The 13,962-nt window shown below is 47.1% G+C and overlaps 1 protein-coding gene across 4 annotated transcripts in view; it reads right to left on the reverse strand.

Annotated features, from left to right (window-relative positions):
- CDK5RAP2 (CDK5 regulatory subunit associated protein 2) overlaps positions 1-13,962 on the reverse strand; it is a 169,538-nt gene that overhangs the window by 78,733 nt on the left and 76,843 nt on the right. For 3 of the 4 annotated variants that reach the window (XM_033123489.1, XM_033123491.1, XM_033123487.1), the window contains exons 15-17: positions 7,348-7,445; positions 1,650-1,780; positions 54-166 (exon numbers count right to left, since the gene is read on the reverse strand). In XM_033123489.1, the coding sequence (XP_032979380.1) occupies positions 54-166; positions 1,650-1,780; positions 7,348-7,445 (342 nt within the window). The remainder of the gene's footprint in view (positions 1-53; positions 167-1,649; positions 1,781-7,347; positions 7,446-13,962) is intronic. The other variant, XM_033123488.1, reaches the window with a different exon arrangement.

Genomic DNA, 13,962 nt, shown 5'->3' on the forward strand with positions numbered 1-13,962 from the left:
AACCCAACAGACAACAAATAACCAACAAAGCACTGAAACTTAGAGGCCAGTACCTTTTTCTTAAGTTCTTCTTGAGAAAAATGCTCCACTTGAAATCGATTGTGGTCTTCAAGACAAATACTCAGATAAGATGTTTGATCACTATAAAATGAAAATGGTTCTTCTGCTTAAAAAAAAAAAAAAGGTGGGGAGGTAGAAAAAGAACATCAGAAATAGATCCTTCTAAAACCAATCCCAGTGTAATCCATCTCAGGCAGTTTGAATTGGGTGGGGGTGGGGGTGGGCGCTGGAGGGGGGCGTAAGTACACACAGGGAGTTTAACCTTTAGGACATAAATAATTTCCTTTCTGTCTCTATAGGCTGGTATCTCAAAGTATGGTTTTATCATGGGCCGTATCAGCTTTCACTGCAGCCAATTCTGAATTCTAATTTGCATATCAAGCGTTGTGCCTGGAGACCATTCTGAGTGGCAAAGCGATTGGTGATTTCAGTTTAAACGAGAGAGCGACTGTTTACGTGAGCATACAGGAAATCAGACGCGACCCGCAAGGGTAGAACTCAAGGGAAATAAGTGCCTGATGGCTTTTTATGGCCCCAGAGTCCTCCATGGTAGCGAGTAGACCACGTGCAGAAACTGCCTGCTCGATCCAAGATAAGAGAATCTGGTCGCCTACGTAAGGTCTGTTTCCTCCGCCACACAGGTCAGAGCGGGAAGGCGCAGAGGAGGGCCAGGCTACTGCCTGAATGAAGCACAGCCACCAACGTCTCATTTAACACACATGGCTATGAGCTGATATACCTAATATATTAGACAGAGCCATATTTCAAAAGGAGATGTCCCAGCTCACATCTGGGTAAATCACTCCCCACCCTCTACCCCTGGGCCGCAGTTTCTTCTTCTGTAAAAGGAAGTCAGTACCGACCCTACCTGAAGGGGTGACTGTCAGGCTCGGGGATGAGAAGTCAAGTGCCTGGCGCTGCGCCCTGGACACAGCAGGTGCTCAACAAATGTCAACCCTACCATTGCTAGCACCAATTTTCACCAGATGTGCCAGGCACCAGGCTAGATATACAGAAAGGGAGAAGATTCCAGCCCAGTCCCCCAGGGGCTCAAGTTCTAAGAAGGGAGTGGGCCAAACAGTACTGTGATGGCAACAGTAAAGAACCACAGGCGCCTCATCTCGCAGCCCTGCGTAAGTGAACCCATGTGTGGTCATGACAATGCCAAAAGCAATGTTTCAACATGAGACAGCAATCTCACCCCCACGCGTCTGCAGTCAGGGCTCTCTGCATAGGGTGCTAGGGCAGGCAGGGCAGGTGTTTCCCAGGGAAAGGGGACTGCAAAGTTCCAAGGTTGCCTGAAACTGGAAGTATCAAAGGATACAGACCATAGCAGAGGCACCAGAAAAGCAACCCTGCAGCAGACCCTCTGCAGAATTAATACAGTTTGCTGGGCCTTCGACGAGGAAGGCCAAAGCCAGGCGGATATGACTAGGAGAGCCACATTAACAAGTCACCACAAAACAGGAGCCCCCGATGAACCCTGAGGGTGCCTCTTCTCCTCCTGGAGTTGGAGACCTCTCCTTACGTTCAGCCAAGGCCCTCCACATGGAAAAACCAAAGGGAAACACATACAAGAGGGTGTGTACCTTCCCGCCTCCGAACTTCGCTGATTTGCTCCTCCAGCGTCTTCTGCAAATTCCGGTACGAAAGCACATCATGCTCCAGCTGCTTCCGCAGGGCAAAAATGTTGTTTAACTCAGCCTGCAGGTCGTTGACACTTGGTAAAACAAGACACCAGCAATTTTAAAACAGACCTGTTTGTGCTTTAAGATGTAAAACCCAGCAAGCCTTCCTTTGAGACTTTCATGTCATTTGTGGGGTTTTTTCTGGTTATAAAAGCAAATACATCTTTATTATAGAAAATGTAAAATATAAAAGTATAAAGAAAACAAAAATTACCACAATCCCCCTACCGATGAACACATGGCAGACTGTATTTGCTCCCAATCTTTTTCCCTGAGAATGTTTTACAAGGTTGAAATCACACTGGACATACAATGTAAGTTGTACATTCCTCCCTTAAATACTTCCCTAAATTTTTGGAAATTATTTGCAAACATCATTTTTTATGACTGTGTATTAGTCATAGGTAAGTGTCCCACCATTTACTTTAACTCGCACCCTATTAGTGGACATCTGGGTCATTTTCCAGTTTTTGCTCCAGATGTAATTAGGTAAAAACAGTTTAAATCCACAGGATGTTTGGGAAAATGCCTTCTGAGGGCTTGGATTTGGAGGAGTGGCTCTCCAGAGCCTGGGGATCGCTTGGCACCTGGGCTTTACTAGAGGGGTCAAGAGAGAACGCCTGCTGTCATTCCAGGAAGAGCTGACACCGGGGTGAGGGTGAGTCGCAGGAAGGAAGAGAAAAAAGAAAGAAGAGTAAGCCGATAAAAGGATGGAGAGAGGGACCAATTCAGGGGCCAAAGGGACTGCACTGTAATGGGTTAGCCACTCAGAAATCCACAGAGTAGATTTTTATTTTCGGGGGATGTCAAGTTTCACAGAGGGGTCACTGTAATACAGTGCGGAGCTGCACAGAGAGCACCCCAGAACTCAGGGGAGGCCAAGGAAATGCACCCCTCCCAGAATCTGCATTGAACGCGGGGAGGACAGTCCACCAAAATTGCTCCAATGACAGAAATGCCCTGTATTTGCTGATACACAGTCAATCGCTAAACATGCCTGCTGAGCATGAACTGTGGCTGGCGGACCGAGGAACTGAACGCTTCTCCAAATGTACATGAGAACAGTCACATGGCTGGTGGCTACTAACTGGGCCATGCAGATCCAGAAGAGCCCTGGACTCCTTACGACGTGTGTGGGGCACGGGTCTGAACCCCTTACACCCAGTTCTCAGAGGAACGGAGACCCCAGCCAACATCTGAATAACACAAACAATGGTCCACTGAACTCTGTGCCCAAAGCCTGTTTCACACTCAGGTTAGTGTCTTAAGACAAATTCCCAGCAGGTCAAAGGAATGAATATTTTTCGAGACTACCACTACACACTAACAAATCAAATAGCCTCCTTTGCTAGACACCAAGAAATACATCACTCCCTGTCCAGCGTCTGACCTGTGGTTCCCTAAGAGGGTCCGCCAACACCTGGAGATTGTCCATATAAAATTTATGAAGATGTGGCTTTTTCTAGAGAGTCTATCAGCTTTCAACAGATTTTTCAAAAGGAGTCCACAGCCTCAAAATGGATAGGAGCTATTGCTCTAAATACCAGGGGTGCCAAAAAAAACGTGTACACATTTTCAGAGACGTCATCTATGTGTTACGTTTCGAAGTTGAATTGAATTATGGTAGCAATGTGTAGTATGCCGTCCGCTCAAAAGATGGCGCTAATCAAATGAATGCTCGCCTCACCATGCGACAGGCAGGACAGTCAAAGAACATGGAGGAAGCACATTGTCGTTCGAGGAGCGCAAGACCACTTTGAAGTGGTATTTGAAATTCAAGAACGTTGTGGAAGTACAACGATGGAGGCGTGAGTATGCAACAGAACCTCCAACTTAACACCCTTTGACCTCTACCTATGGGGGACCTTAAAGGATGTGGTGTACCCTAGAAAACCGGCTACACTGGCGGTACTTCAGGAAGAAATTGCAACAGCATGCGCAGTGCTATTAGTGGACACTTTGTCGGCGTTGCTCAAGCAGGAGTTCGCCGTAATCAGAAGTGTCTGGACGCTGATGGTAACCACTCCGAGCACCTCTTGTAATTGCAGAAGTCAAACGTGACTTGTGTTCATCTTTTGTTATCGGTATATACTGAGTATTACAATTTTAATACAGATTTTTCCTTTTTTAAAAATGTGTATACATTTTTTGGCACCCTCTGTATATATGCTACAGATTCAAGCCCCACTTCTCCTTCAGAAATTTCTTCCAGCTCCAGCCACGGGACTGCACACATAAATCAACATATAGCAGAAGGAAAATAAACCATTATGTCTAATCTTCTATGCTCGCTGCTCTGACGATGGCTCATTGTGGAGCAGTCTTCTTGCCAGGGATGGGGCCCTCCTAGCAACGCGTACCTGCTTCCATTTCAGAGCAATCATAGTGAGCAATGTGGAAGGCTGATGGAAAACCTTACAGAGGTGTCACAGCACAGCACTTGCGTGGATGCAGTCGTGATGCAGAGACATGTAACCGGGGAAGAAAAAGAGATTGTTTTAGCGAAGCTCCTGTGATTCGGGCTGGGAAAGCTAACTGCTTCACTCCCTCCTCCCTTTTCTGACAGGGTGAAAAGGACACAGCTGCTGCGCCTGTGTCTGTCATTTATGTTTCCCCAACTCCAGAATCTTTTTCAAGGTGTGAGGAGTTGGTGGAACAAAAGGTGCTCCACTCAGAAAGAAGCGAGAGCTCCATGCACTCTGCTTTCGGGAATGTAGTGGGGGAGGAGGCAGAAGCGGGGAGGCAGAGAGGCCCCAGCTCCCAACGGCAGTCCCCGCCCAGGAGCTCGACGGCCCCCGCCAGTCAGTCGCCCGCCAGAGTCCTGTTGTCCTTCTCTGGAAAGTGGGGTAATACCATTCCTTCAAGACTGTTTTGAGGATTAAATGAACGGTTGTATGGGAGTTGCACAGCGCCTCACACATACTACATGCTCAGTAAAGATCACTTCTTCCTTCTGTATATCCTAACAAGTCCCAAACAAAAGATAATATTCATAAGCCAAAATTTCTGACTCCTATGAGTTACAATAGTGATTCTCATCTGCAGACGATGTTGCCGCCCAGGGGACATGTGGCAATATCTGGAGACACTGCCACAACTGGGGCAGGGAAGGGCGCTCCTGGCGTGCAGTGGTGAAAAGCCAGGGGTGCTGCTAAACATCCTAGGACGCAGAGGACAGCCCCTCCTAACAAAAAGTTATCCCGCCCCAAATCCCAACAGCGCCGAGGGTGAGGAACCCTGAGTCGCAGGGAACTGCAAAGAGTACTAGTTCTCGGGATGAGCGATGTCTCAGTGGGGGCCTCGGCTCGGGTGGGGGCCAGGGAGATGCGAGCGCTGGTGAATCCTAGCTGTAGAAGCTTGGACGACACCCTAACATCTCCGAGAGGATTTCCACTTCTGTGAGACGGGACAACGGTGCCAACTTCTACGTGTTGCTCTGAGGAATAAGCTAGTAAAGGGGAAAGGACCAGGCACACATCCCCATGACTAGTTTCCTTCCTGACCTCCCTTTCCCGTTTGAATGACAAGTACTTCCTACGGTATGTCTCCAGAGTCAGCCACTGTACTGCCAGTTGCCAGAGAGTGAGAAATGCTAGAGTTACCAAAAGGGGCTCCTCTTGCCTCAGCTCATAGGTCTGCCCTCTGGGTATGGCAAGGACTGAGGATTCAAAAGCCCCCTAGAGCCGTGTGTATGCGCGCTGGGGTATGGAGACCTACGGAAGCTTTTCATGTTGTATTCTAAATGTGTTACCATTCACTGAGCGCTTATTATGTGCCAGGCAGTATTAGGACTTCACACATTGTCATCTCGTTTCAAAACAGCCCTACAAGGCAGGTAGGTGGGCAAGCAGGTAAGTAGGGAGGTAGGCCAGCCAATCTCAACTGTACACACACACACTGAGGCTCAGGGTGAAACGAGACTTACCCAGAACTCAGAGCTGCTGAGTGGCAGAGCTGGGCTTTGGGCCCTCAATGGATTCTGACTGAAGATGAAGCGTCCTGGTCAGTCACAGCCCTGACCTGCCTCAGTCCCATGTCACATTTTTATACACTAAGGAAGAGCCTATGAAACTCAGCATCCACGATGCTAAGGGGACTTGCCAGCAACATATCCACCCACACGACCTCGCAGTGCCCAGAATCGACTCTGGCCCCCAGCCAGGGAAACCGCTCAATGAAACGCGCGTTGACCATTCCCCCTTAGTTTCCCAGCATTGCTCAACCCCTTCCCCAAGTGAAAATGACTCGCAGCTCAGGGTTCTGGAAAGTGCTCACTTTCAGAGAGGGATGCCTACTCCCAGAATTTCATTAGCATGTTTTCATTTTCCCTAAACTCATTTCAGATTTAAAAATCTGAAAATTATCCCATAACTTAAAAGATGGCGGGGAGGCAGATAGGGGAGGTATTCACCCACTGAACATTTCCCAAGTGCCGACTCCATAGCGGCCCCAGGAAATGGAGGCGAGCACGACAGGATCCCCACCCTGAGGGAGCTCCTGGTCCGACGAGGAGGCAGGGCACAGAGACAAGCACACAAAGGTGCTAAGGGCAGTTGTGAGGGCGGAAAAACAGAGGGGGCAACTTCCTGGGGATTTGCGTGGGCCTCCTGACACGGGTAAGCCTCAAGATGAAATCTCAAGGACTCGTGGGAGACAAGGCAGGGTGTGGGGACCCAGGCGAAGGCAGGGGCAGGAGAGCACACGGGAGGGAAGCACAAGGCTAGAGTGAAGGGCCTAAGAGCAGGAGCGATGAAGGGTGAGTTTCTGTAACTTTCTATTATGGAAACTTTTAGTCACATACGAAAGAGGACAAACTGTGATGCAATGAGCCCCTCCCCCATCTGCTCACACCCCAGCCCCAACAACCAAGGAGCCATGGCCAACCGTGTTCCACGGTATCCCTGTCCACTTCCTCTGCTTCTGCACTGTTTTGAAATGAACCCCAGACACCACTCCTTTCCCCTGTAACTATCCCAGTGTGTCAGAGAGATGATTTCTTAATGTGAGAAATCACTGAGGCCCACCCTGTGTTTACAGACAGGCAAACGGAGGCCCAGTGCAGGTCACGTGTCTGTGGACACAGAGCTAAGGCCAGACAAGACCACGAGCCTGTAATCGACTCCACGCCGCCTCACAGGCACCGATTTATATCAGCAATTCTGTAAAGACAAAGTCACTCCAAGACGCAGAGACTTGTTTGAGTCCCGGGGTCTGTCCCTCACCACCTTTGGTCAAGTCACTTAATGTCTATTACAGAAAACAGGAATAACATTAACACTTCCCTCACACAACAGTTGTGAGGATCATCTGAGATGATACATAGGACTTTCTAAATCTATGATTAGTATAAAAATCTTGAGAGATTAGATTTTTATTCTAAGTTTGTTGCCAAAAGTCAGGCAATTCTTGATAGAAAATGGGTATATGAGATTTAAATAAGGCAATCACCATCTAAGTACTATAAGCTTCCTAAGCAAACTAGTAGGGCTTTGCTGCCTCCAAAACACGAGCACTTATTCAAAATGTGTGTGTGTGTGTGTGTGTGTGTGTGTGTGTGTTCACACTCATATGCATGTGATACCCAAACAGGAACCCTTACCTGTCTGAGTCCTGCAGAGATTTTACCAGGTGGCTATAGATGTCCCGCTCTTTCTTTAAGACCTGAAGCAGCTCTTCATAGTCTAACTGTTGCTTTTCCTGAAAATGACAATGGGCATCGGACATTAAGGGAAGAATTTTGAAAGAGCACGTCCTTACATTATGCAAACATATGTGGGCAGTTCTGGTTTCTAAATCTAAATGTTGATCCCCTGTGCCAGGCTCTGGATCAGGCCACAGTCAGGGCGCGCCACCTGCAGGAGGAGTGGGGAATGACCGTCCATCACCTCAGAAAGCTGAGAGCTGTGTGGTGCTTCCAACACTAAACAGCTGCAATGAAAGAATCATCATAGTTTTCCTATTCGTCCATCGTGAAACAGCCACCCCTCAGAGCTGCTGGTCACCGTTTTTACAACACTACGAAGATTATCTGTCTTTCCACACTTCTTCTTGCTCCAAAGATAAGAAATTCAGAAACCAAAACCTGACAAGTATTAGGGACAAGGGACTTTATATCAAAGTAGAAGTGAGTCACGCTTTACAGACATCCCAGAGTGATAATGAAGAGACCTGAGGTGGTCTCTGCCACATAGTACTAACTAAGTGACCTAGGTAACGAGCTTAACAAACCTCTATCAGGTTTAGCCTCCTCATTTATGAAATGGGGATGTGATTTTGTGAATCAACATTCACAAATATGAAATTGTTTTTAAAAGTTCAAATTTCGGCTCTGCCAACTTACCAGTTCCGGGATCTCAGGAAGTTACTTAATGAAGACTTGGTATTCCTACCAGTAAAATGGTGGACAGTATCTACCACCTCATGGAGGTATAGAGCAGATAAAAGTTAAATTGTGTTCTATAAGGAAACAGGGATCCCAAGATAAATGGCCAATGCCAGTACTGGGGAAGAAAATCAAGGACAGTAACAAGATCTGTCTTTAGCATTTTGTTGTGCCAGAAAATAAGGGACTGCTTAAATAATGACAGTGTGTGTTGTCAGAAGGACAGAGGAGCCAGTTTGAAAAGGCCAAATCTGGAACAATTTGAGCTGCAAAATAAATAATGATAGTTACAGATTATAACCTAGCAAATAAAATAGTCCATTGTGACATGAATAAATGTATAAATAAGAAGAAGAGGGGGCTTTTCTTTACGGTAGAACAACAACTAATAAATGTAGAAGGAATGAATGGGATTAGAAAAATCACCACTTGCCAACTACCATAATAAGAAAAAATTCAGCCAAGAAACATAAAAGGATGATAAAACCAGTGGGTGCAAGTTTGAAGATCAGGGTATTTACATAAGATTCACCGCCCCCCCCCAAAAAAACAAAAAACTTATTACAAAGGACAAAAGATTAGCTATATAGTTGAGACACTTGGCAGACATCACCTTCATAAAGTTATCAAGGTCAGCATGGCCAAAATGGGACAAGCCTGAATCACGTGCTGTTGGGTAGGACGCGATGAGAAGACTGCGTCGCTCCTGTGATGCTCCTACCCAAGACGTCCAGCCTGAGGCCAATCACCAAGAAACCCCAACTTAGGGACATTCTACAGGACACTTCAACGCTATCAAGGCCATGAAAGTCAAGGAAAGACGGAGGAACTGCTCCGGATTGGAGACTTAAGAATCGAGACAAACGCAGTGCATGACTCCGAACTGGATCCTTGTGCGACAGCGGGCTTCACGGGACAACTTGTGAACACGAATGAGTGTGAGGACCGGAAGGCAGCGACCCTGCGAACTCCTTGCTTGTGGTGGCTGCACCGTGTTCCACAGCAGGGTGTTCCTGCCTAAAGGAAACATGCCCTAACGTGTTCCAAGGTGACAGGGCTTCGTGTGGGCAACTCACTCTCAGATGGCTCAGGAAAAGTAAACGCCTTCACTCTTGTAACAAGCCATATATTTGAAATCATTTCAAAATAAGATGTTAAAATAAATAAAGTTAATGTGCGCAGAGCAGCTAGCCCAGCCTAGATGCTCTCAGTACTGGGAGGGGACACACGGGGGTAATGGCGGGACAGGAGCTGCAAGCAGCCCTTGAATTTCACCCTGACTTACGCTTTCTCCTGGAGTTAACACACTACCCAGGGCAAGGATTCCGAACCTGATTAAAATTCAGGGGCTGCGTGAATACGAACAGCGGGGAAAAACCACATCTTTACTTTCACTAACCCCTAAGTTTAGCACTGCCTTCAATTATGAACTGACGGAACCCTGTTATTGCTACAAACCACAGCAGTTGAGCTGTTTCCCTGTGACTGTCATCAAAAGAAATGGAGACTTTGTATATGTTGCGGTATCTCAAAATATGTCTTATCATGGCTTCAAAACTACAGCAGTCACTGCGCTCGCCACTCGATCTTGTTACTTACACATTCATAAAGCAGCACCATTTTTAGCATACATTTTAATATTTTGATAACCAAATTTCAAAATAATTGGTTTCCTTTACAATCTTGTGCATTTAAGTATTTTTCCAGGGAAGAGGCCCTTGGCTTCAGCTGACTACCAAACGGATGCAGACAGCAAAAAATGGTTCCGAAGCCCTGACCTGAGAGAAGACTGCTATGCTTCCAGCCCTGAACAAAACCAGGCCGCAGCAACACCTGCCAATTAAAGGTGTAAAGGCTGAAACACCAGCTTGGTCGTGAGCAGTGAGGCACCATGACTGCTCGAAATGCCAGGCCCTTTTGTAAATCCTGCCACGTGTCACTGGCACAGGGAGCTCCCACATGCCTTTTGCACACAGCAACAGTGTCACGTGGGGCTGTCTCAGCTCCCACCTGCACACGCCATGTGTGCGAACAGAGGGTCCCAGAGACGCGACTGGGGAAAAACTCAACAGGATACCAGGACCAAGAAGCCACAGAGTCCGCAGCCTGTCAGCCTGTGCTCAGTGCCTGCCGGGCATTTTCTCCTTTGATTTAATCCCCACAACAACCCAATGAGCACAGATGTGACCACTCTGCCCATTCTGGTGAGGAGGGAACCGTGGCACAGAGGGCCAGTAGCGTGCCCAAGGCCAGGGCGGCCAGGCGCCAAGTGCACCTGCCAAGGCCCCATAATGGACACAAAGCACTGGGGGCTTGAGAAGGGTAATGTCAGTGCTGTTGCCACATAAACGCCAGCCAACAGTGACAGAGAAAATAAGGAAACTTACTGTTTCTTGAGCACCCCCCTGCCTTTTGAGGCAGTGATGATTAAGAGGGTGTGACCTTATTAATTGTGTGACCTTAACAAGTTATTCAGCCTCTCTGTGCTTCAACATCCTCACCTATAAATGGAGGAAATAGTTCTATGTATCTCACTGCGTTGTTAAGGAGATGAAATGAGTTCATCTATATAGAGTTCTCAGAACAACACCTCGCATAGAGTAAACACTTGATAAACACCAGCCATAACTACTATTCCTATGCTCCCGTGCCATGCTAGGTACTTGACTTAAATCATCTCTAATCACAACCCGGGCAGATATATTAATCTTCCCGTGTTTCTGATGAATAAACTGATTCTCTGACAGGAGAGGTAACTTGTTCAGCTAACAACTGGCAGTCAGAATTTGTGCTTAGGTATGTAACTTCAAAGCCAACCAAGAAGGGCTAGGATAAAAGACAGATAAAAATGGAGTTCTGGTGGACGGAGTACCCTCCAGGTGCGGAAATGTGTGCCCAGGGAAACACCACCAATCCTGGGGACCCTGTATCGTAACTGGGCCGCTGCGGGCTGGGCTTTCAGCCCTAAAGGACCACCCACTGTGGTGCCCAGGCCTGGCTTCCTGGCTCCACGCCCTCTCCTCTTCTTTGTAAAGGCAGCTGTTCCAAATCTTTACCAGTTTCTCAGGTCACTGCTCTCCTCAGCCCCACCATCCACCTGCCAGCTGACCACAGCTGCATTTGCTTTCCTCCTGCCCTTCCATCTCCGTGGAACTGGGAAACCCCTCCATCCAAGCGCCGGGGGAAACTCCTCACTCCTCTTCAGAGACCACATCCATCAGTCACTCCTCTACAGACAGACTCCAGACACCTTCCAGGATCTGCTCAGGCCAAATCCTCACCAGGAAGCCTTCCCGGACAGAGAGATGCCCTCTTCTGGTTCCCTCACCCCAAAGGCCAAGGGCATAGCGACCTCACCTGTTCACAGGTCTGGGTGCTCCTTGCGGGCAGCAGTGTACAGGGCCCAGCACAGTACGTGGCACGGATCAAACACTGCCACAGATATTTGCTGACTTGATGATGAAATAGGTAAGAAAGGAACACAGGGACTGATAGGAATCTTAAGAGCAGAGATTCCTGTGGATATTTTGCATAATGGAAGTCGGAGTGAGTCAACGTCTTCCTAGAAGCAAATTGCTCACCCATGTGAAATAAATGAACTCTTCGGAGCCATCTGGGTCACATTTCATCAATCACCTATTCTCCTGCGTTGAATCATGCCCCATTAGAATGAAGTCATTTGGCTCCCTCAGCAGAGCTGACAAACAAGTGGATCTCCTCGGCATAGAGGCAGAGGGCCAGGCTGCCCGGAGCAGAGGAAGGAGAAGCACCTCTGAGCAGGAACAACCCACGCCCCACCCCCACCCTCCAGCCCTCACCCCTCACCCTCCACCCAGCTCCTCCAAACAAGAAACAACTCAGACAGGAGGTTGCTCAGGTCACAGAAAACTTGAGATTGCCACACATCTACTATATGTCCGACTCTGCAGTTATTCTCCACAGCCGGAGAACGACGACCCACCCAGCTCACCACCATTCCCCTGCTTCACCTGAGAACTGTCCCTGAAATACAGGGTTGAGTCCTTGGAAGACCCCTCTCTCCTTTGTGAGCCAACCCCTGGGTCCACACTAACCCAGTACGATTCTCTCCAGAGATTCAGAAATTTCAATGGAGACCCCAGAAGTCTGGGAGTCGATGGGTGAGTCAGGTCAAAGACAAGTCTACAACGTCTGCTATCCACGGAGCTGCCACAATCTCACTCGCAGCATACTGTATGTCACATACTGTCTCAGTGACAGCCCCCAGTATGTTCCCGATAAATACTCCCTTCTATTGTTGTTTTGCTCAAACTACTCAATGATGGATTCTATAGCTTGCAACCCAAAGAACCTTAACTAACACACTTACCTTATTTCTAATCCTCTCAGGAAATAAGCATGTAATTCCCCACCATACAGATTAGGAAGGAGGGTGAGTTTCAGAGAGATTAAGTGACTTGTGCAAGGTCACAGAGCTAGTAAGCAGCAGAACTGAAATTCCAATATAACGACACCACATCTGCTCTCCCACAGTTTCCTTGATGACCTGAAGGAAACGCGTGTGATGTGCTGACCACAATCTGAAGAGGCAGCAGACATGGAAAGAGAAAATTTAATGGCTCACTTCTTGGTAATCAGGGCAATTTAGTGGCCTTCTAGATAGATGGTGTCTATTTCAGAAGCTATGTCACAGCTCTGCAACAAAGACGTTTCTTTTCACACTCAGGAAATTCAGCAGCGATGTCCCAACCATGTCAACAGCCAAGCTATAAATCTCTGGCTGCAGCAAGTTAAATATGGTCCATGTGTTTTCCTCTCTGTTCTTCAATTCCCCGATCACCCAGCATTAATTCTCAGGCTCACACAACGGTGAGAAGGAAAACAGACTGCCCAGAGTCGATGGACACGTCATCACAGCCTCAAGTTCTGTGCAGAAATGGTCAGAGGGTCAAGCCTAAGTCAACACCAAATGGCCAAAGGCACAGCAGAGGGAATCCATGTTTTCCAAAAGAGAGAACTATAATCTGAAAAGTGTACCTCCCAGCGCTGGGGACGGGGGAGGGAGGTGGACAGGGGACAGCAGGCTGCAACAATTGGGATTTCTTAAACTGACACCTAGAAATTTACAATTCCTAAATGATAATTTTATAATTCTTTATCCACAATTTGCAATCAGTCTTACAGAACAGAATTAAAACCTTTGCTAAAATACTCAGGTATTTTGCACAGTAATTTAAACATCATCAGGATCTAAATATAATTGAAATGCCCGTGAAATGAGTTTTATACTTGCGGTAATATGAAAGTACTACAAACACCACGTAAAAAATTAAAAACGAAGTGGTACAGGTGATCAAACTAATGAGGTTAAATTTTAAAATACTCAGCCTGTTCAATAAATTTATAAACATTCTGTTCAACATTTAGATACTTTTTACATGACTAAAACATGATTCAAAATAGCAAAGTTTAGCTAAATGCATTCAAATAAGTGAAGATCTGTTCATCTAAAACCCTGATGGGCTGCTATCTTGTTTCAAAACAGACTACTGTGCCTTATTACAAATCAGTGTACATCTTAACACCCAACTAAAATTGGTCAAAGTGAAACAACTATATGTAAGTTAAAAACACAAAATATTAGCCCTGTGAGATTTAGTTATCGGGTTTGTCCAAGGTCACTCAGGTAGTGACAGAGCCAAGAGAGGCATCCAGGCCTCCCGACTTCTGGCCTGGCCCCAGGGCTCCACTAGTTTATACAGACACTCTTATTCCAGCGATACAGAAAAATGCTCATCCACAAATGTTCGGAGTTAAGAAAGAGCTTCCACTGTTCCGCCAAGGATGCCCTCT

This window comes from Rhinolophus ferrumequinum, chromosome 12, assembly GCF_004115265.2.
Source record: "Rhinolophus ferrumequinum isolate MPI-CBG mRhiFer1 chromosome 12, mRhiFer1_v1.p, whole genome shotgun sequence".
In the NCBI taxonomy this organism is placed as follows: Eukaryota; Metazoa; Chordata; class Mammalia; order Chiroptera; family Rhinolophidae; genus Rhinolophus; species Rhinolophus ferrumequinum.